At 38.8% G+C, this 22,013-nt stretch overlaps 1 protein-coding gene across 1 annotated transcript; it reads right to left on the reverse strand.

Annotated features, from left to right (window-relative positions):
* Positions 1–1,553: 1,553 nt before the first annotated feature.
* Positions 1,554–22,013, reverse strand: LOC138025205 (zinc finger protein 541-like). The gene is made up of 16 exons (XM_068872405.1): positions 21,847–22,013; positions 19,423–20,775; positions 17,799–18,138; positions 15,828–16,854; positions 10,475–11,090; positions 10,042–10,087; positions 9,382–9,431; positions 8,975–9,064; positions 8,679–8,782; positions 8,429–8,504; positions 7,862–7,950; positions 7,538–7,651; positions 6,969–7,043; positions 6,712–6,764; positions 6,059–6,244; positions 1,554–4,908 (listed from the first exon to the last, which is right to left on the reverse strand). Exons 2-16 carry the CDS (start codon positions 20,669–20,671, stop codon positions 4,800–4,802), a joined length of 4,224 nt encoding a protein of 1,407 aa, XP_068728506.1. The 5' UTR covers positions 20,672–20,775; positions 21,847–22,013; the 3' UTR covers positions 1,554–4,799.

Raw genomic sequence — 22,013 nt, forward strand, 5'->3', positions numbered from 1 at the left:
CTACGAGTCAACCTCTGCGGAGGATATCATTCTATTTTTAGAAAGCCACGAGTTCTTCGGCTCTGCACACACTGTTTAGAATGGCCAATCAGAAAAACGTTTTTTTCAAACGAAGACAAAAATATGCTAGTTTTGCAAATTGATGGCAATGTAAGGTTACTTCCAAAAAAGAAAGATACGCGCAAAGATTGACTCAAAGATAGTAGTGAGCGAACAGCTGTTGACCGCACGCCATACGAGAGCAACAATTAACCGCATGGAGAGCCTGTGTGCAGGCTATTCAACGCTGTGAATCATTCCTGTTTGCGGTCTCCAGACTTAAACAGGCCTGAAATTTCATCAAATCAAATCAGAGAGGAAAACCAAATGACCGCTTTGCGTTCGCACCGTTTCAAGGTTAGACGTTAAATAAAAACCCTGACAAACTATATATTTTCTGAAAGCTTAATAAATGAAGATTACCATACTATATTTATGGTCACATTTGGGGTGCGATGATACCTTAACTTGGCGGGTATTAAAACCAAATCACTTGAAGCAAATGTCGTCAACACGAAAACAAGATCTAAACGCAACGCGCAGCATATTCACGTGATGACCATCACACTGGACAACGAAGTTGTGTGTGATGCTGATTCAGGACACATTGATGGAAAGAAAGTGTACACCCCTTCTCACAAGGCTTACACTTTTTAAACAAAGTCCTACGCACGTAGCTCATCACAAATGTTTTGTGTTCAGTCTTTATGTCACTCACTTGTTCGCTTTCTCTGTGGGGTATTCTATGAATTGCGTCGAAAAGGATGCCCTAGCAAAACTGCGGACAGAATGGCCCTTGCGTGTGGAAAAACTCAAGGCTCATTCCTCTTATGTTTCATGATGACAGCTTTTGATCCGACTGAACATGACCTGCAAGATACTTTAAATTTCACGCAAAACAGTTCTTAGACTTCCTGTACTTTAGAGTGGTTTTCAATCGAGTGAGGTGAACCAAACACGAAAGTAATTACTCTAACCAATCGCAGCAAAGGAAAACAGCGCGACAAACCGATTATAAATATTCTTGTACTTTGGCCATTTCAACTTAATCAAAAACATGAAACAATGCGCTTTATGCGTTATGTTTGTAGCCGCTGTTTGTTTCATGTTATTGATTAAACCAATTATAATTCGAAGAAATTGCATTTGCGGGAAAATGCACGCGCGAAACTCGCAATTTGTTTCACTTCTCGATGGTGGACAAAAATGGGCGATACTTTTCATCAAATCACCCAGAAGCGCAATAGGCCATTTCCGAGTTCATGTCTACCTCCTCTTCAAGGCGAGTCTAAGTGCGAAGTTTTTGTTATGAAAATTAGGTTTCATTCATATGTAAAGTAGAACTAATTACCATCACAAAAACTTCGCACTTAGACTCGCTTTGAAGAGGAGGCAGACATGAACTCGGAAATGGCCTATTGTAAAACTCATTAGTTAAAAATATAATGGCTCATCCGCTTCCATAGGAACCGTGGGGAGTTCGATGGAACGTGAAAACATCCAACAATAACAAAACCAATAAATACACGCTTTATTCGAACATCTTAATTTAACTTCGAACAATGTTCCTATAAAATGGAGCACTGTGCCTTTTTTACACGGTATAACCTTTTCCAAGTGAACACTGGAGAGATTACAAATGTGCATCACGGAGAATGCATTATAACTTAGTCGTTTCATCTGCTGTACAATAACTTTAGGCTAACCCTCGCTATAACAGCTCTAGTAATTAATATTCACAACATTCCTATTTACAACGTTAACCTTTCACGTTTTCTTTGCTGTTTTTTTAAATCGCTTCTTTGACTCAAGTAGACTGCGAGTAGTCTCTCTTTTACTCTCAATCGTTGAAACGAAAGAACACTTCAAAAATGGCTGAATCACTCTAACCAACACCAGCGGTATTTGCGACTTGCAGTTTCAGCCATTAAAAGTTCAATGTACGTGTTCGTTTCAACGATTCTAGAGCAAAAGAGAGACTGCTCACAGTCTATGACTCAAGTTGCGTGTACACAACTCTTGCCTTAGCGCCATTTGGTCAGGATTATGATCTCACGGTTAGACTCAAACTGGTTCCCAAATTTTTCCCGCATTATCAGTTAGCCAAGTCCGAAAACATTGAGAAAAATATTGCAGAATGTGTAAATTTGATTAAAATTAGGTTAAAATGTGTGCAGGAAAATTCGGGTCTCAGGTTGCCCGTGTAAACCGGTTTATTCCAGATGAACAGGTTTTAGCAAGTTCATGTACAGGTCACCCTTGGTTAAGTTTACCATATGTATACATGGTTGAAGTGAGACACGATTTTTCATCACTAAAAACTCAACTATTTTGTGCAAAATATATTAATTATTTCAACTTCACTCAGACCCAATCAAATGCCACGCCACTTGAATCAAACGAAACTCTGTCCTCATAAGGAACCTGGAAGGACAACCAGTCTCTACGATTCTACAATTAACACTCGCATATCACAAAAACCAACGCTTAGTCGGGCATGAAAGTGTCCAATGCAAAGATACGTTTCAAAAATTTCCCATGCCAAGAACGTTTTTGCCACGCCCTTTAATCTGAGCAAGGAAATGCATTAATTTTGAGTGACAAAAGGTTTGCACGGCGCTTTTCTCTATCAATGGCCAATCACGACAGACAAAGAAGGCGCGGCAAAATGCAAGATTGGCCGTTTTTATACTAGAGACGCATAATTCGTCTGGGACGAACTTGGGCAAACACGTTTTCTGCGTCTGTTAAATTCTTCTAGTATAAAGACGGGCACAAGACGAATGATGCGTGTGGATAAAGTATCCAGTTTTGTGCGTCTTCGAAGACGCACTAAAGTGGATACTTCGTCCAGACGAATTATGCGTCATGTGCCCGTCTTTATACCGGACGAATTTTACAGACGCAGAAAAATTGTTTGCCCAAGTTCGTCCTAGATGAATTATGCGTCTCATATAGTTCATCCCGTTTTTACACTGGACAGATAACATTAGAGACGCATAATTCGTCTGGACGGATTATGCGTCTCTAGTATAAAAACGGCCATTAGCATCAATCCTTAAACCGATCATAAGCAAAGCAGGGACCAACTGCTAATTCAGGTTCAAACATGTTTTCCCGCGCTCTTTACCGATTTCCTGCTTAAGAAAATTACTTTAGTTCCTATTAGCCACTTCAATTGTTTATTTATACGCACTGTTATAGGCCGGAGTACTTTTCGCTATTTTAAGTTTTCTACACTTTAATCTGAAATCCCTCTAAGGTAAACCTTGTGCACTTTTTTTGCCATGATTTTTTAAAAATCTTTCTTTGCATTGTTCACTCCACCCCAATAATTCAATAACAAACAAAAAAAACTGGAGAATTTCTTTTTTAACATTAGTTCATGTCTTCAGGAATCGTAACTCAATTCAATTTAAAGTATCTAAATGGCCCATGAAACAAAAATAAACGAACTAGTTTAGAATCCAACTTGTCCATGTACAATAAAGGGAGCTCACCTCCAACGAGATTGATAAACGGCCTCAGAAAACAGAGTGATATTTTGTAGTTCCTACTGCTACATGATCAAGCGAATGAATTAAAACCTTGACCAATGTACACAACTAGCGAAGCAAGAGCATGTAGCAGCCGCATCTGGACAGAAATGGTAATATACTACCAGAAATCCACTCAAAAGTTATAAAAACACTTCAACCCAGTAGCCTGCAAGCAAATTGTTGAAAGGATAGAAATGGGTTTATCAACTGGGTTAATAAGGTAAACTGACTACCGTAGAGATATTTGAAAGCGAAGCTTTCAGTTTTCTCTACAGTGGTCAATTTACCATATCAACTCAGTTGATAAACTCATTTTTGTGTTCCACTTTGCGACTGACACAGCACCATTTTCTACAGAAACTAAACCCCTTTAAGGGATAGCTTTATTTTATTGCAGAACTTGCTTGCAAGCTTGCAGGCCCAGCACGGTACGGATATATTACAAAGAAATTGGAATTTAATTGCATCACAGAATTCTCATGCATTAACCCAAGAAGCAAAAAGGATCTGGTAAATACAGAAGCCCAGTGCCACTAGCACCAACTTGCAAAAATCTCAGTTTGCTTTTTTTAAAATGGCTAGTGGATCCGGAGACCATTTTAACTCACTACTGTAATAAATTATTATTAGAGAGAGAATAATTATAGAGGCAGCCGACAGAAATGAAGCATTCAGGTCATGCCTTTTGGTCCTAGAGCTTCATGGCATTTCGCCTAAAGCTGACCATTGTAAATTTATTACATAAGTTGTAACAAAAAATATTATCTTTTTGGCATAATGCAATAATAATAATAATAATAATAATAATAATAATAATAATAATGTTTAAAATCATTACACTAAAACAGAGGAGTGACTTAGTTGACTCCCCTCCCCTCCCCTCCCCCCTCCCCCCATTCTACCTTTAATTTTGAGCCGGAAAACTAAACTTGCACACTTTAAATGCAGCCTGCATGATACATTGAATATGTTAAGGCAGTCAATGTCTGTTGCACTGCACTGCAATATAGCAGTATTGAAAAACACCTTCATCCCAGTAGGGAAATAATAATTATTATTATTCATAAAATTCTTCTTCTCATCACGCAAAGAGTTTGCACTTTGCACATTTTTGCTCAAAAATAGATAAATTAAGAATAACTTAGTAACAACTTACAAATACATTTATAAATATTCCTGTACAATTCAAAAAGGCTCCATTTTGGAATAGGAGCCTTATAATCAGTGATTTTTTGAAGCAGCCATCTTTGCTGCCAACTTGTCATCTTCCTCTGGTCTTTTGACATGGGTTTTCATGTGTGCTGACCTACTTTTAATCTTGTGGAATATTCTGCAAGAAGAATTAAAACAGAATTACTCCCATATCTTATCAAAGTGGCCAAATTTGCGGGAAGCATGGTTCACAGAAACCACAGTTAAATACCACCACAACTTAGGGCGCTGTTACACTGTGCAATTTTTTGTGCAACTTGTCTCGCAATGCCATCTCTACAAACGTTCTCCTCACATTACAAAACAAGTTGTTTTACAGGTCTTACACAGAGCAACATTTTATGCAGCTTGTCTCGTTTTGATGATCACATGACGTTAAAGGAATGTTTTCATTAGCTGGTGCCGCAAACTGTTGAGACGCAAGTTGCAGGACAGATGTTGCATGGCGCAATGCTTAAAAAATTCATTGTAATCATTGTAATCGCTACTTTCTGTAAGGGTTTCTGAAACTGGTCTTGCAATGTTCTTGGCAGTTGCAAGGTATGCTACATTGGGCAGTGATCCACTTGATAGTGATTTATCCAGCGGATAGAGTTATCCACCTTTTGAAAAACCGAAGCCAGGACTGAGTCGCTTGAAGTATGGGTAGGGCTACCATTGGTTAAGTGCTATCAAAACCTATAAAGGTGCTGTTACATTGCACAATTTTTCGTGCAACTTGTCTTGCAATGCCCAACTCTATCCGCTGGATAAATCACTATCAAGTGGATAAACACTAGCAAAACCAATAATTAATTTTTAGTTATCCAGTGGACAGTGATTTATCCAGTGGATAGCACTATCCACCCCTCAAACAACTGGGACCTGGGGCCGCTTTTCAAAAGTCCCGAAAAGGCATTTTGTGAAACTGCCAACCGCTTGTTTTGGAAAGCCGATCTTTTAACATGTTTTCAAGCCAACTAAAAGGAACATGTCTGTGAAGTTTGACGAGTTAAATCCTCTCCGTTCTTGAGATGCAAAGGGATTTGTGTCACCCGCAAATGGCCCGTAAAGTTTCGGGACTTTCGAGAAACGGGCCCCTGATCTAAGAATCATGTGCCCAACTATGTCATGCCCTTCAAACAAACTCTGGCGACTTTTTTCTAGTGATTTTTTTCGGCTACACCTGTGATTTTCATCGAACGCTGGCGACGCAAAAAAATTAAAAAAATAGCATCACCAGCTCGAGCAAAAAATCACTAGTATGGCTCATGACACTGTGAACTCACCTTCCACAAACTTTACAGGCAAACTCCGGTAAGGGTCCACCTTGGTTATTTAAATCATTCACAGCTGTGGCAGGTGCTGGTGAGGGTGACTTTCTCTTTCTCACAACATGACCTGAGGTGGACCCATTTGTTCCTGAACCTGCTGTGCTGCGATTTTTCCTCTTTGGCTCCGAAGGCTTCATGAAGCTGTTAAGAAAAGAAGTTCTAAAATTAATTTCTTCGCTTTATGTACATTGCAACGGAGCCATAACTGGTTCAAAGTTCTTTAATCCTCATTGTCACCACTGAATTATGTACCAATGCAAAGACTAAGGGCGCTTTCCTTTCGTCAGAACTGGCTGGCCAGACCCATTAGTTTGCAAAGAAAATGCAACAATTTGAAGGAATACTTGCATGATAATACCTCGCATTCTCTATGGAGTATATATCATCATTTGTCCTTTTGCCTATTGCTAAGCAACTTTTAAATTATATATCAGCCTCGAAGTGTGTTAATTTGAAGGCGCTGCAGAGTTAGTCCTTCCAAATGCCCAGTCTGGCCAGTCAGTTCTGACCTATTTGTCACGGATGCTCGAGACTTGACAAGTTAACTATTAACTTCATACACTTCGCAGTTTTACAATCCATAGAACAGGCAATACATTTTTACATACCTTCCTCCATGAACACGTATGTGACCATTAAGAGCTTGTCTGGATACAAATTTCTATACAAAGTCACAAAAAAATTGCAGTCAGAATACCTCGTCCGAAAAAGCTTTGAATAAATTCAAACAAAATTGAAAGGGCTATGTCACTGCATTTTGAGAGTTTTAAGCAGATTCCTCAGTTCCCCAAGAATTTTGAACTCAAAAAAGTTTAAACTCTTGCATCTCATTCTAATAGATGTGAATTTTGGGTGTAAAACTTACTGCATTGCACTGAGGAAAATCACACTCAAAAAAAGAAGGATTGCTGTTAGTTTCACTTGAAGTATCTTCGTAATCCTACGGAAAAAGCAACAAACATACATTATGCTTGACAATACATGAAGACGAAAATGAGCAAGGCAGAGTAGGGAATTTATCATAACAGACCTTATTCTATTTTCAGTAAAAGCATGGTTTACTAGCAAATTTGTCTAGAGAAAGAGATTGCTCGCTATTCATTCTAGAACCCCATACCCTGCTTCTCGAGTGAGAAGAAAAGGTTTCCTCTGTATGGGTATCCTCAAAGTCATCAAGAATTTTGGGCAACTAATTAAACTCTCAACCAGTTTAAAACCCACCACAACCAGCTTGAATATTAAAGCCAGCCAAATGGCGGAGGAGTGAAAGTGACGTTGCACTGACATCACAACATGCATGTGTGACAGAACATCAAGGAGATCCATGCAAGAACTTCCCTTTCGTTCTCAATGCAGAGGGAAATCAAGTTAACCTCTGCCAGGCAGGGTAACAACCCACATTTTGTCAGCACAAAAATTACTAAGCTTGCTTACCTCATCTGAATCAGAGTCAATGTAGCGTGTTCTGCCTCGAACAGCTTCTGGGTGAGCTGCTTTCCAGTGGTAATAAAATTCTACGCAGTCAAAGACAGTTTTCTTCTCTCCAACCTTTGATGACATAAAAAAAAATTATTCAATTGTACTGTAAAACAACCCTCCAAAGATAATCTTCATACAAAGATCACTTAGATCAGTGAAGGAAAAATAGTCAGACAAGATTGACTTCGCCTGGGCCAAGGGCTTGGTGTCAATCCAGTCCAACTTTTGAACTTCTCTTTCAAATTGCTGCCAAACACATTCCCGATGCATCAGACTTACATCTTTCTGGAGTTCTGCAAATTCCTTGCCCCTTGATCGAAAATGCTGTCTGAATAACTGTCTTTCTCTTGATGCCCACCGTACTGAACCTAGAAATGTCAACCATCAAATTCAAAGTTTTGACAAGAAAGATTATTTTACTTCTCGCATGAACCCTGCTTTTCCCTCTGTTTTAAAACCAAATAATAATATTATTATTATTGATTTGATTTTCCAGTGTACCCCAAAATAAAATAATGGATGATTTTGACTTAAAAATGCGGACACTTTAAGTACACCTGGCAGATAACAGGTTCCACTAAAAAAATACAAACTTAATGACTAGCATATTGCATGTATTTCCATGAATCCCTACATTCTTTCGACAAACAGAAATTCTTAAAGGAAAGCTCTCACAAAATATGAAGTGCCTTAACCTATTGACTCCCGGGGGTTCCCCCGGTTTGGGTGTCAAAGGGTTAATGGGAACATTAACAATTTTCAGTGAGTGTTTAAACTTCCCTTGCCTTAAACGTCCCTTGCCTAAAGACAGGACAAAACCACATTTAAAAATGCTATCTATAGTACCTTCATAGTGATAGTCATACATGGGGTCATCTTTCTTGATGGCATACTTTTGGCAAAGCAGTAATTTTACAGCATCCTGTGAAAAAAATAAAATAGAATTGAATTAGGGTAGGTAAGTCTCACAAGTTAGTAAAGTTAGCAAAGCATGCCCCATTTGCCCAGAACTTCGTGAACAAAGCAACACTAACACTGTTTCACATTCAAATTAACATAACCGCAAACACGAATGCAAAGTCAACATGCAAATTACCTTGATGTTACCATTGACTCTGTGAAGAACATGCAGGGCATATTCTTTGTTGGAGCCACCTCCAAGTACAGCAATGGAGCACGCCATTTCCAGATAGGATTCAACTAAATACAAAAAATCAATAACAACACCTTGAAACCAACATCTCCAAGAGACCACAGGAAGCCTACTATCTATCGCAGACTCTCTAACCAAAGTCCACTAACTTGTGGCAATTTCATGTTGCATAGAGTTGGCACAACATTACAATGTAAGATGGATAAAAAAAGGAAACATCTCTTTACAGAAGTACTTACTTTCGTCTCGTCTAGATCTTTTCTTTTCATCTGTTGGTCTCCAAACAAGTGTTGCCTTATGTTCATCAAACTTCACATTTTCCTTGGGGCCTTCAATGGGAAAATAACAAAGCAAAATATATCTTTAACACATTTACAATACAGGAGCAACATCAAATTGAGAAGCATGTAGACTCAGGGGTGAAGTAATAGTACTTTCTTTGGAGTCGTAAATGCTAAGGGCAGGTGTTGTGGGCAGTAAATGTTTGTTTAAATTAACTCAAATTAATTATTTTAATTGTACACTTGAATACCATTGCCACTTCTAAATGTGAGCCACAAGATGTTGCAATACATTCATAGTCAGAACATCAGACAACAGATAAAAATATATTATTTCATCAGCTCAGTAATGGTTAACTACCTACCAGCGAAAGGAGGAACTTCTGCTTGGAAATCATGACCGACATTGATTTTTCTAAAACGAGACAGAGCACATCATTATTAGACTTTGCTATTTTGAATATTAAATCACTGGTGACGATAGTACAGCTACAAATAAATTATTTACAGGCAAAGTAAAAATGAAAAGAGTTTGAGAATCTAATGCTAAGGCTCCAAGAAAAATAACAAGACTCACAAAAACCATTTTTCAGGTCACATTATTACATGAAGTCAATGTTTTCCTATTTTCAAGTATATTCAATACATCGTCATTAATTAAATACACCTCCTCAAACTCCTTAAGTTGTTAAGCTTTTCAAGCAATAATAAGACCAATTTCAATATATTAAAATTCAGTCCGAAACAAAAGGCATCATCTTAAGGCTCTGGGGAATAAACTCATACAAATCCTTATATTTATTCCCCAGAGCCTCGAGATGATGCCTTTTGTTTCGGACTGAATTTTAATATATCGAAATTGGTCTATTAAGCCCTAGCTTTTCTTTGAAAGATACCGTACTTCAGGGATTCACTAAGGGATGCTGAAGGAATACACTAAAGCACATCTCTAAGAGTAAGACCTTTGATAACAACCATGTTTATTTGATTTGTGTTGTAACACAGCAGTACGGTCAAAAACTTACGGTTCAGGAAATGGTACAATGTCTTCTTCTCCAGTTACATCAGAGCCTTGGGAATAAAGAAAATTGAACTAAGTTTAGACATAAAATTATGATAAGAGTGTGTGACATTGTGACGTTCAGCTCAAACCCAGAAGCAAGAAAGATCAGTTCCCTTTAACCAAATGTTGATTGACTATCCAGTACAAAAAATCTGTTTTCCAAGGGATATAATAATTATTATTGATTTGAAGTATAAATATGTTTGCATGGAAATCATCGATGAATGCTCACAAATACCGAGCATGCTTATTCTTCAGAGCTTTAATGTTGTATGTATTTACAAGTCTATTACTTTTAGACTGCACTGGATCACTGATTTCTCAGTAGCTCCACAGAGTCCTTCCACAGTTAAATAATCAACAATAAGTTGAAGGGATTTGAAAGTAAGACTTACTTCGGTGGCTGTGACTGCTTAGCAGTTGTAACCTGCTTGGCGTCATGGGAGTCTGATAAGAGGCACTCAGACGTGGCGTAACATTTCCCAAGGAGTTCACATGATATATGCTGCGTGGACTCAGCATTGGTGGTGGCGTGTATGGTGGCGAACATGGTCTGCTCCGATTCATTGGTGAGACGGGTCGATTACAATGGTACTTCGTACTGGCTGATGGAGGTATCGTCAGTGGTTCTGGACGGGGCCGCTGTTTTCGCCTGGGGGTGACCACCTCAGCAGGATTTCTAAAGACAGGTTCATCCAGCCCCTTATCATGCTCATTATTATTGTCTTCAGGCTTAACCTGAGCAAGTGAAAATCCCTTGGTGTCGTTTCTCTCACTGACGACAACTTCAGACATCCTTTGCCTCTTTTCAGCTGGTTCATCAGGGGTGTCAATCTTTCCACCTCTGAATGGTGTCACTCTTGAATTGCACTCTATGCGATCTGATTCTCCCCTGCTGCTCGACGTTCCATTTTTCTCTGCGGTCATAGAGTGACCATACAAGACTGATGACTTGCTGTTACCCATTGAGGAAGCTGTATTGTAAGTGTTGGTTGTTTCATCATATCTAACCTGGAAATTCAAATCAAAACTATTCTTATCTTTTCTGCAGTATAATAAGCACATAACTCCCTTATTCAATGTTTTAGTTAATTTAAATTTTTTAGTTCATTTTATTTTACTACGAAAAACAAACGATCTGTGGAATGGGCCCAAATTACTGAGTCACTGCCTCGCTCACTTCTGCTAGTAAATAGTTCAAATTCTTGATAGGTGTTGTGCTTGACACTGCTTTTCAGGCCAGGAAATGTTTCTTGCACTTAAAGTGACAGCGAGTTCATGGTTGCACTTGCAACCTCTTTGTTGGACAAGAACAATATTATCCATTTCCTCCCGGGGCTCATGATTTTGAAAACATATCCTATGTACTTCCTGTGAATAAACATAAGGAGCTAAGACCATGTTTTGTCACACACATTTTGGACAAAGAAAGCATGGTTGCTTTATTTATTCTGGAAAAGTACACAGCTATCAAGTGCCCCATTTATATATTCTGAAAGACACAATTCCAATACACACAAACTACATTCTTATTCTTTCTCATGTAAACATGCCATCAACTTCTCCTGAACCCAAATCTTCAGGATTTTAAATTTTGTTCCAGGAAGGATTAAATGGAAAAAATGTCAGAAAAGCAAAATTCAAATTAAGGTTTAGTGAGTGTTTGGAGAACATTGCTTTTGCCATCTGAAGGGAAAAAAAGGATTGACTATTTGATACTAAAACAGCTTTAGAGAAGGCAGAGATTTCCTTCTAGGTTCTTCCCCACTTAATCCTTAGAAATGTCACACAGGGACAACAAAAACTGCAGTTAAACTACAAAGACAAAATTTACAGAAGACACCTACAGTGTATTTCACCAAAGCCAACCAAAACAAAAACTTAAAGAACATAGAAATATTCCAAGGGTATTAAAATAGCAAAGATCAAGGGCTTGTTCTTTTACTGAGGTGCAGAAGTGCAACCCACCAGAAGGCAAAACTTCATTTTAACATGTCTTGCTATAAAGGCTAATTATTAGGAAGGAGGTTTAAGAAGCACACAGAAAACCCAATGTAGGATACATGTATTAGTTGTGACTTGAATCACACTGTAGCCTTAAAACTGAAACAATACTAGTATTGACCAGAGCCATCACCACTTAAAAGCAAGACAGTATAATAATTACTAGCCTTAACCATTCTGTTCCCCACTTAAAAGAAAGCTATGCAAGGAAGTTCCACTTTGGAAGCCTTGAATGAGTGCAAAAGGACTGAAATCCATTGGCTTAGAAAGGAAAGTAAGAAATGACTGCAATATTGAGGTTGAAAAAGTGAATGATGCACCACTGGCCAGCAGAAGAATCAGGCACACACAACAAAACACCAGGTCACATGACCACAGAAAAAAAATTATTTCATTCACGCTCCAGCGAAAATGCAAATTCACAGGTTTTGGATCTGTCTAAGAAGACAAACAAAGCTCCATAAGGTGTCAAAGAAATTCTGAAGAACCAATCACAGAGCAGGAGACAATTTAAGTCACAGGTGACATGACAGCAAGATAAAAAGCAAAGAGCCAGCTGGCTGTCATGAAAACAATAATGGTTTCATGAATATTAATCACTATCAGCTTGCATCTATTTGGTTTTCAAATTTAAACCCTTCTATTGATAAAAATAAATAATGGATATTGGTCAAGCACTTCAGAAAGAAAGATCAAAAGGTTGTAACTAGGACTGTGTTGTCATGTGCCATTAGAACTGCTTTCTTCTCCCATCAAAAGTGGGCCATTGTTCTAAAGGGCATTGTATTCAAAGCTTTATTCTAGTGTGTATGAAATATCTAATCTTTTCACAAAAAAGTCAATCAAGTGAGAAACAATAGGGAACTTTGAATGAATGAAAGACATGCTTTAAAATAAAATGCACTACAGTAGGCTTAAATTGCACAAAAATGTAGATGTATCCAAAAAAACACCATCACCTATTGTATTCCTGAGATCAGGCATTAGGTTCACTGCTAAAACTTTGACAATTTAATTGAAATTCAATTTTTTTGAAAAAACTATATTTTAATACGTTTTGACTCACACCAATGCAAAATACAAAAGATCAATAAATCATAAAATAAACACAGCCACTGATAGTATCAGCAGTAAGAATTATTATTATTATTCAGCTTATTTATGCAGATAGATCTTGAAAAAGATTCAGAGAAATTAGCAAAAGGAAACATGTCTGCAATCGACTATTCCAAAACCTTATGGGGAAATGTTCTACTTTATAGTTTCCAATTTAACTATGCTGATGAAGGATGCCATATAAATTATTTATTTTTACAAGAAAATACTACAAACATGTTAACACAAACTTGGAGGCGAATAATTTTTCAAAATGCGGTTAATATGACCTGGGATTGTTAACACAAACTTGGAGGCGAACAATTTTTCAAAATGCGGTTAATATGACCTGGGATTTCAAATCACTGCTTTTGTGAGTGAAATGTCCTGAATCCACCAAACAACAACCAAAAATTTCTACCGACCGAGAAGGTAAAGGTACACCTTGTTTAATGTTGGAAGTTCCTTTCACCTCTAGAGGGTATTATTTTCCTGGGAAGCAGACGATGCATTCATTTTACCCTCCTCTTTCCATCAGTACTCCATGTTAGGGGTATTTAAAGCTACCTGAAGCTACACAGAATGGAAAGAAGTTGAAGCAAGGATGTGATGTCACTAGGAAATGAACTCTGGACCTCTCGCACAGAAGGCCATGCAGTAACCAACTATGCAATCCTTACTTCTATAAAGTACAGCTGTACACATGTGGGATAAAACTCAACTTACAACATCTACAACTTGTAGGTCCATTCAAACATGTCTCCTTCTAGCTCTTCCCTTACTGAGAGTGGCACCTCTAGATTTTTTTATGTCTGATCCCAGATAATTTTACTTGTCACTGGGGGTCACTTCAGTGGAGAAAGCACTAAAGTACATGTACCGGGTACTTCCAAGCATGGGGTCTGGGGGAAGATTCCTGGAAAAAAACCCTTCATTCAACAACACACAAGAAATATTCTATCAGACAAGCAGGTGAAACATGCCCCAGATCAAGAACAATTATTTAAATAAATAAATAAAGTTCAATATCATGAAAATTAAAGGCTCCAAAAAATCACTAAATTGTTCAAACCATCATCTTAACTAACACCAAGCAAAACAAAGAAAGCCCAAACACTTCAATTTTGCAAAGGTGTGGTAGGCCAACCACTGGTACACATGTACTTCAGCAAATCAAGTGCAACTTTTGTTCTTGCCCTTTTTCAGTCTGCACATGTACAGCAATATCTATCATGCACTAGTTCAATGAGAAAATTATCTCAAACTATTTCTATGTAATATTGCACTGAAATAAGGAAAGACAGTAAGGAAAAATCTTGCAAGAATGCAGATACTTTAAACAATGGAGTGAGTCTTGCTGCACTTTCAGGGAAACCAAGCATCTCAAACCACAACAAAGGCAAATTAAAGTTAGAACTTGCTGCCAATTCATGCACCTGGGTGAGCCAGTAAAGTTGAATGGCAACTTATAAGCTGCAGCCACTATGGAATGTCACATTGTTTAGATACAAAGCGATGAAAACTGGGCTTGAAATTACGACCACTACAGTCACACTTACGACAAAAATATCTGGAGAAGTAGCAAATCACCTTCGCTCTTTCTAAACAAAAGGGTTAGCAGTTGCCACTTTGCTCCTACTTTTGCTAAAATATATTACGAAATGACAAAATTATTTCGTTTCTCCCCGTGAATTTTCTTCTAATCTGAAGATAGCGTAATTGTAGCCTAATTTAGCTGCAATGTTATTTGCAAAACTCCATTCCTTCAACATTATTCACCATTTTCAGCGGTTTTGTTACACACAAGTATAGTGGGCTTATATTTTGTTTTGCTAAACTGCTGACAACACAATGCAGCGCAACGATTTTGCCACTAAAATTTGCAAAATTGTGACTTGTTTTTTCCCTTAATTTCAAGCCCTGGAAAATAAATTTTGGTCTGGTCTGCCCACCCAGCCCACAAAGATACCCAAAGAAAGAATGAAATGGAAAGAGGTACAAACTTAATACATCAATATGTCAAAAAACAAATTATGGTCTCTAACTTTTTCACTCCCAAGTGAGTCAACAAATTTACTCATGAAATGGGGAACCCCTTGGAACCGTAAGGGCCAAATGTTTGCAATCTAACATTTTGCCACATTCCTGAATTGCATCATTGGAAAGCTGCTGGGTATTTTAACCAACATTTTCCTTGTTACAAAAAACGGTAGAAAACAAATTTTGCATTTTCATCCTCAAGATTTTATGCACTGCAAAAGTTAAATCAACTTAACCCATTGACACATGAACCGCCCTGGACCGCCCCCATGGACAAGTAAAATCCTCTTCTGGGAGTGACTGGGTTAAGAATATTAGAAATAAGTTTCTCAGGGCCAACCCAAGAGTCAATAATATTCCTTCAAGGAGATCATGTTTTCAAATAGAAATCAGCATCTTGAAACATCCAAATACAGGGTAACTACATGTAGGTCAGTCCAAAGACAAACAGGAAAGAGTCTTGCAAACTTTAACAGCAAATCAAACGCAAATTTGGCAAGAGAACATTGCAAAGGATTGATATGGATGATTAGGTGTGTTATAATATATCCTGGGCTTTGCCAGGAGTGCGGAACTTGTCATCATTTTTACGCCAAATGATCTACTCACCTGTTGCCACTGAGTTCCTTGTGGATGGACTCCATAATAACTTTCCCCTGCGTACCGATAATGCCCCATTTCCTTGGCAGTTGCCACGGCAACAGCAGTGGGGTCAGTTGGTGTCCCTGCATGCCGTCCACTTGGCTGCTGCTTGAAGAAAGGCACTTGCATAGCTTCTGATGAGCGGTATTCCTGTGAGGGTGATGGTGTGACATGAGAAGATACACCAACTGTCTTGGTTATCTCAGTGGGTGTATCAGAATCGCTCAACATTCGCTGACGTGGCTCAGTCATTAAGCCAGGATTTACAGGCATCTGATAGACAGTTGATGGAAACATGGAATGATACTGATAGACAAAACGTGGATCCTGCGGATACACGGGATACCACTGTTGATATGACATGTACGGGGGCTGTTGCTGAAACCTTTCTTGCCACATCTCACTACCATTGCGTACATTCTGCTGCGTTTTGACACGATCAGCTGTTTGCTTGAGCAAGTCAACTGCTGAGTGCGTTTTTGGTGCATCAGTGCTTTTCTCTGGAACACTCTGTTCTCCAGAATTTGCACCAGCATCTTCTGAGGTTGTCGAGCTGAAGCTGTCACTGTTCCGCTCTCTCAACTGATTCAGGATTGGTCCTTCCAGAGGCAAATCAGAAGGTCTCTCACGAGGAGCGCTATGTTCATTAGTACTCCCTGGTGTTGATCTACCTGAGCTCCTACCACTGTCGTACCCGCTAACTTGCAGATGGTCACTTCTGTCTTTAAGTAGTCTACCCTTGGCTAATTTAGGAAAATTCCTTGGGGAGTCTGATCTCTCATTATTCACAACCTGTGGCAATGGTTTCTCATCACAATTCAAACTCGGACTTCCTGATCCAGGGGTTCTGGAATCACTTATTCCAGCTCCATTCTGCGCATGGTGGTTCTCAAGATGCCGCCGCAAAGAGCGCATGTCACAGTAGCTCTTATCACAATCAGCGTAGTTGCATTCATATGGCTTTTTGTCTCGATGAGTTACCATGTGGCCATTTCTGCAAATAATAATAAGACTCATTTATTTCAATATTGACCCGGGGTGCTACACAGAAAAAAAAATAATTAGTCCTAACAGGTGTGGAACACAGGACTTTCTGATTACTAGCCAGGGAGTACTACCATTGAGCTCTAAAAGACTAATGGGCAGTATTTTTTTTACCGCTGTTCTTACAATATAGAAAGAGATGTGATGTGATTATTTCTGGTAGAAACTTTGGCTTTTCAAAAGACGTCACCTAAAAAACCAAGACTATGAATTGAGAAAAATAATTTATTATTAAAAGACACAATGTGGCTGACCACCTATGATGCATTTGATCTATATTTAACCAATTCACTGCTGCTGTAACAATCTGTGCCCATTCTTGAATTCCCTGCAATTACTTTTATCTTCCTAAACAATTTTTGTAGCAGTCAATACTTCCTCATGTGACAAAGTCTTTATTTACAACAAGAACTACAGAAAACACCACCGCCAGCACTCAAATAAGGATACCAATGGCAAAAGTACTGCTTGTTCCTCAGATTCTCCTCTTAAGTAGAATTTAATGATAACCCTTACATTTCACTACTTTTTATCACTAAAATAGCAGCTAATTGCTAACAATAGGTTATCCTTTAAAAAAGCCACTAAAGGTTTTAAGCCTGACCAAAAGAATGCCTGCTGTTTCCATTTAATGCAATAGGATATTTTGTTTCTTTTGATGTATAAATAACCCTTTCTGCAGACATGTAACTAAAGGAAGAGGCAATGCACAATTCCATCAAAGAATGTGTATGATAATAAAATCCCGCAGACCATCAGTACCTTAAAACTCTTTAGGTCTAGCTCTAATTATATCTGTATAATTTCAACACCATAAAGGTGTTGAAATTCACATAATAGAATTATTCTTAAGAAAGAACAAGGAGAAAATAGTGCTCAAGATTTGGTACTCACAAATGGTCCTGACGCTTGAAACCTTTTCCACAAGTTGAACAAACATATTTTCTTTCATCACTATGAGTCAGTTTGTGCTTTGCAAGAGCACTGGAAGAACCAAATGTTTTCCCACATTGTTCGCATTTGATCTCTGGTTTTGTTGCCCCAGTTCCCAGCTTTGGCTTCCCTTTCAGCTTGGCTTGAGCAATCTTCTTGCCATCAACATCTTCTCCAAAAATGGGTGCTGGACTACTGCTGTCACTTTTCACAGCTGGGGAATGTGTTGACCTTCTTTCCTCCAAACTCGAGGCTGGAGACACTGCCGCTTGAACGGGGCTCGAATAAGACTTGGGAGCATCTGTGGAATTTCAAACACAAATTTTGTAAGCCCAGTTTCACTGGTTTATATCCAACATTTAGAAATCTTAGGTATTTTGCATTAGCAAGAACACAATCAGATCAATAATTATTATTCTTCACTCCATATGGGGTTAGTTCTATTTTAAGCAGAATTATTATTTGATTTTTTAAGAAAACAAATGGGCTCAAATCCTAAACCAGTCACATCACCAGCATTTATTAAATTGCAAAATCCACTTTAAACAAAATCATAATTCTTTTAGTCACTGCTGTCCTTTGGGAAATTAAATATGTCAGAAACTGCTTGGATCAGCTCTAAAAAACCATTGACCTTTAGCTTTCCAGCTGATTGTGTATTTCCCATAAAAAATGGAAAGAGTAAATAACAATAAAACACAGAAATTGTCTCTGTGTTCAATGATTCAGAAAAGTCAGACAAGGTTTTGAGATTTGAATCACAATATTCTTTTGTCATTCTGCACAAAATATATCAAGAACGCTCCAAGAACAACAACCACGGAAAGCATGAAAAGAAACTTTTTTTTACAATAAGCATTTGAAGCAATTGTAAAATTAGGAACTGCCACCCTCAGTATCTGTTCTTCCATTTGTCATTTTTTTTTTGTTTTGAAAAGACCACAGTGATGGAATGAAAATTGGACAGCTCCAGATAGATGAGCAAAGTTAACCAATATTGTATCAAGACATCTTAAGAATTTCTAAAACAAACCTTAAAAACTTAGGATGCTTTAAAGTTAAATAAGCAAGATAAATCTTTATTGACCTAAAAGAATTTCTTTTAGACTCGAAGGGCCTCCAAGAATTACTTCTAAATATGACTAAGCTTTTTTCTTTAAGCACATAGCATACAGTATGCAGGAAAATATTGATATCATGAATGGTGGTTCAGATTTGATATCTGTCAAAGAAATTGCTTAAAATTGCTATAGGATTGCATGCAAAGACCAGGTCAAGTTGAAACCAAAATATAACTGAAGATCTTACATCTGTCAAATGGCTGTAGAAGACAATGGGGCCAACTGTGTGTGAAATGAAACATGCAATGTCTTGTGAGAATACAAAGCTACAATGTTCACCACTGAGGTCCTAGATTTATCATGTGTAATGGCACCACTTCTTTATGATGTAAGAGGTTTGTGACATCACAGAGGAAAGTAATATTGGTTTGCCAGAAAATATAGCACACTATGAAGTGGGCGTAGATAGTATCTGATATTGGAATTGATCTAATTTGATATCAAAGGAGACCTAAGACACATACTTAGCTGCTTATCCTGGCTGGGTTGGTTTGCGGTATCAGCCTTGGACGAACCTGAAGAGCTCAGCTGAGCTTGAAGCTGAGCAGTCTCAGCTGGCACATTGCCCATTGATATGAAAGACTGCACAGATGCAAAATTTTCAAAATGGTTTTGATCAACCCCCATAGGAATACCCTGGTAATACATTCCATCCATAACTCGAACAGGTCCTATCCCAGGTATTACAGCATAACCCCCGGCATGCAGGATAGATCTGTCCACATACTGAATGCCAGCCACACCACTGTGCTGCAATTTGTTATACACATTTCCATCATTTGGGTTCACAGTACTTCCTAAAACTGGAACTTGTTGCTCTGGTTTTCCCGACACGTAATCCATGTGCTGTTGAAATCGCTTAACCTCGCTCGTGCCAGCATGTACAAAATTATCTTTGTTTGAAGTCCCGGTGGAGCCCGGCATAGCTAGCATGTGCGAATAAGCCCCTGCAGGCATATAACAAATTGGCACAGCCTCGGTTTCGCCGTGCACGCTTCGCAGAATCTCTCCATGGACGTTTTTCATCGATCTACCATTTCCTTTGTCTTGCAATTTGTTGACATCCTCGTGGCGACCATTATGATTATAATAAAATGCACGTGAGTGCGAAACTGCGCTAGGTACGCCATCCTCGTTCGCTTCAACACCAGAAATATTTTCATTGCAGCGCAGAGAATCCTTCGCGCTCATCTTGCTAGCATCTTGTGAGTCGCCGTCAGAGTCTGAGTCAACTTCCTGTTGCTCTTTCGACCTTTTAATAATCACACTCGCACGATCTACGGGTTCAAATTTTTTAGTAGGATTCAAGCGTTGCTCCCCATGCTGTTGTCGCTCGTTAGAAATCAAGGTATGTGATGGGCCTGTCGCCGGATTTCCGCAGTTAAGCCGAATCCAATGAGCTCTTGCAAACATGTCATGCCCTTCTATGCGACGCGCGGAAACATCGACGTTCTTTGTACGAGCATCCTCATTTTGCGAGTTTAATTTCAGCCGCTCGCCTCCACTGGCGTTAACCTGCGCGATTTCATCTTCATTCATAATTTTGTCCTCGATATTCGCTGTTTCCGCAAGTCTTGAGGGTTCAGAGTCCATTGACTTTTTTATAAGCAGTCTGCTTGGATCTTCGTCGCTATTCTCGACGTACAGTGACGGGGCAGGTTCTTCGGTGCTTTCTGCTTCAGGGCTGCCGCAAGGGAAAGTCTCAAAAGACATTACGAGAACAACACGAAATATCACAAGGTCTAGATTTTTCTTTCCGTGCGTGAAATAGCACCAACGCAACGGCGCAAAGACAATTCACTTCTGGTAACGCCAAGCTGAAAGAAAATAAATGCAGAGGTTATCAATAAAACACCACCTGATAGCAAATTGCGAGCAACGGGAGGAGATGAAGTGAAACTCTTACAAGGCCTGAAATGGGAAAATTCCCTTGATACTTGGGAAAGACAACCTTTCGTGTCGTAAATCCACACCAATTCGTACAAAAAACCCACTGCAAACCCTGTGAATTCCATTTTATTTTCAAATATTACATTCTGGATTGTCAGGCCAGTGACCTCTGGCAAGACACGACACGTTCTGAACATGATTACTAAATACTCGTGACGGCCAGCAATGCAAAAAAAACACGTCCTTTCGAAAAGTGCGATAGTATTTAATACAGGATATCAAATCATCTTAGCACGAGAAGAAACGGACGATATTAAAACTAAACCCGGGAAAGGAATACAGTACGTAAATCACGAGACAATTGAACGGTTATTTGAGAACGACAGTTTCTTCATGCCTGGACACAGAGTTTCATGGAGAAAGGCAAACAAAATGGAACAAGCAATTTCCACGCGAAACAATCGATTGTTCTGCGAGATCAAAGGAAGAAGAGAGATTTGGAAGTTCCTAGACAGCGATCGAGTTTCTCAATTTTCCACAACGGAAATAATAAGCCTAAAAACAGCAATGTAAAAGCGAAATAGGGGAATCAGCAGTTCTTGGTTTCGAGGTCTAGCCTCATTCTCCACAAATCTTAAGTTCAAAATGCAATATTTTTGAACAAAGGAAAAAGTTGTTTAGCGAAAACCCCTTTTTACGCCGTCAGTTCGAATTAACGGCGTGCGTAGATGCAAATGCACTTATCTCTCGCTGAATGATCAATAAATAGACGTGTGCAAAGTTGTAAGAATGAAAATTGTGCTGTTTTAAAGAAGATCTCTTTACGTATGTTGACAAGGACATCTCCTACGAAACGCAATTACGCGGCGAGGCAACGGCAGAGCTTGGACAGTAAACAAGATTCGAGTTCCATGTTAAGAGGAAAAAGAAATGACGACACGAGTACATACGAAAATCAACGTTTCCACGCGCTCGATCTGAAAACAACAAGTACTCACCGGAAATAAGACAACTCCGCCAAATTCTACGTTCGATCACAAAAGAAACACCTCAGATTAATCCCCGTCCCCTTCGATCGCCGTCTAGGCAACAAAGAGAAAGATAAAATGCGAAAATATTTCCCGTGGACAAGTATGTATTGGAGTTTCCAGTTTTTGCCAAGGCC

The sequence above is a fragment of the Montipora capricornis genome, chromosome 12 (genome assembly GCF_036669925.1).
Source record: "Montipora capricornis isolate CH-2021 chromosome 12, ASM3666992v2, whole genome shotgun sequence".
Lineage (NCBI taxonomy): Eukaryota > Metazoa > Cnidaria > Anthozoa > Scleractinia > Acroporidae > Montipora > Montipora capricornis.

What these genes read in the sequence shown, in the direction of transcription:
- LOC138025205 (XM_068872405.1), bottom strand. Translation starts at nt 20,671, where the DNA reads ATGTCTTTTGAGACTTTCCCTTGCGGCAGCCCTGAAGCAGAAAGCACC. An exon ending in ATTTTCCTCAGTGCAATGCA is followed by an intron (nt 6,765 to 6,968) that starts GTAAGTTTTACA and finishes GACTTTGTATAG; the next exon opens with AAATTTGTATCCAGACAAGC. An exon ending in ATACGTGTTCATGGAGGAAG is followed by an intron (nt 6,245 to 6,711) that starts GTATGTAAAAAT and finishes TTTTCTTAACAG; the next exon opens with CTTCATGAAGCCTTCGGAGC.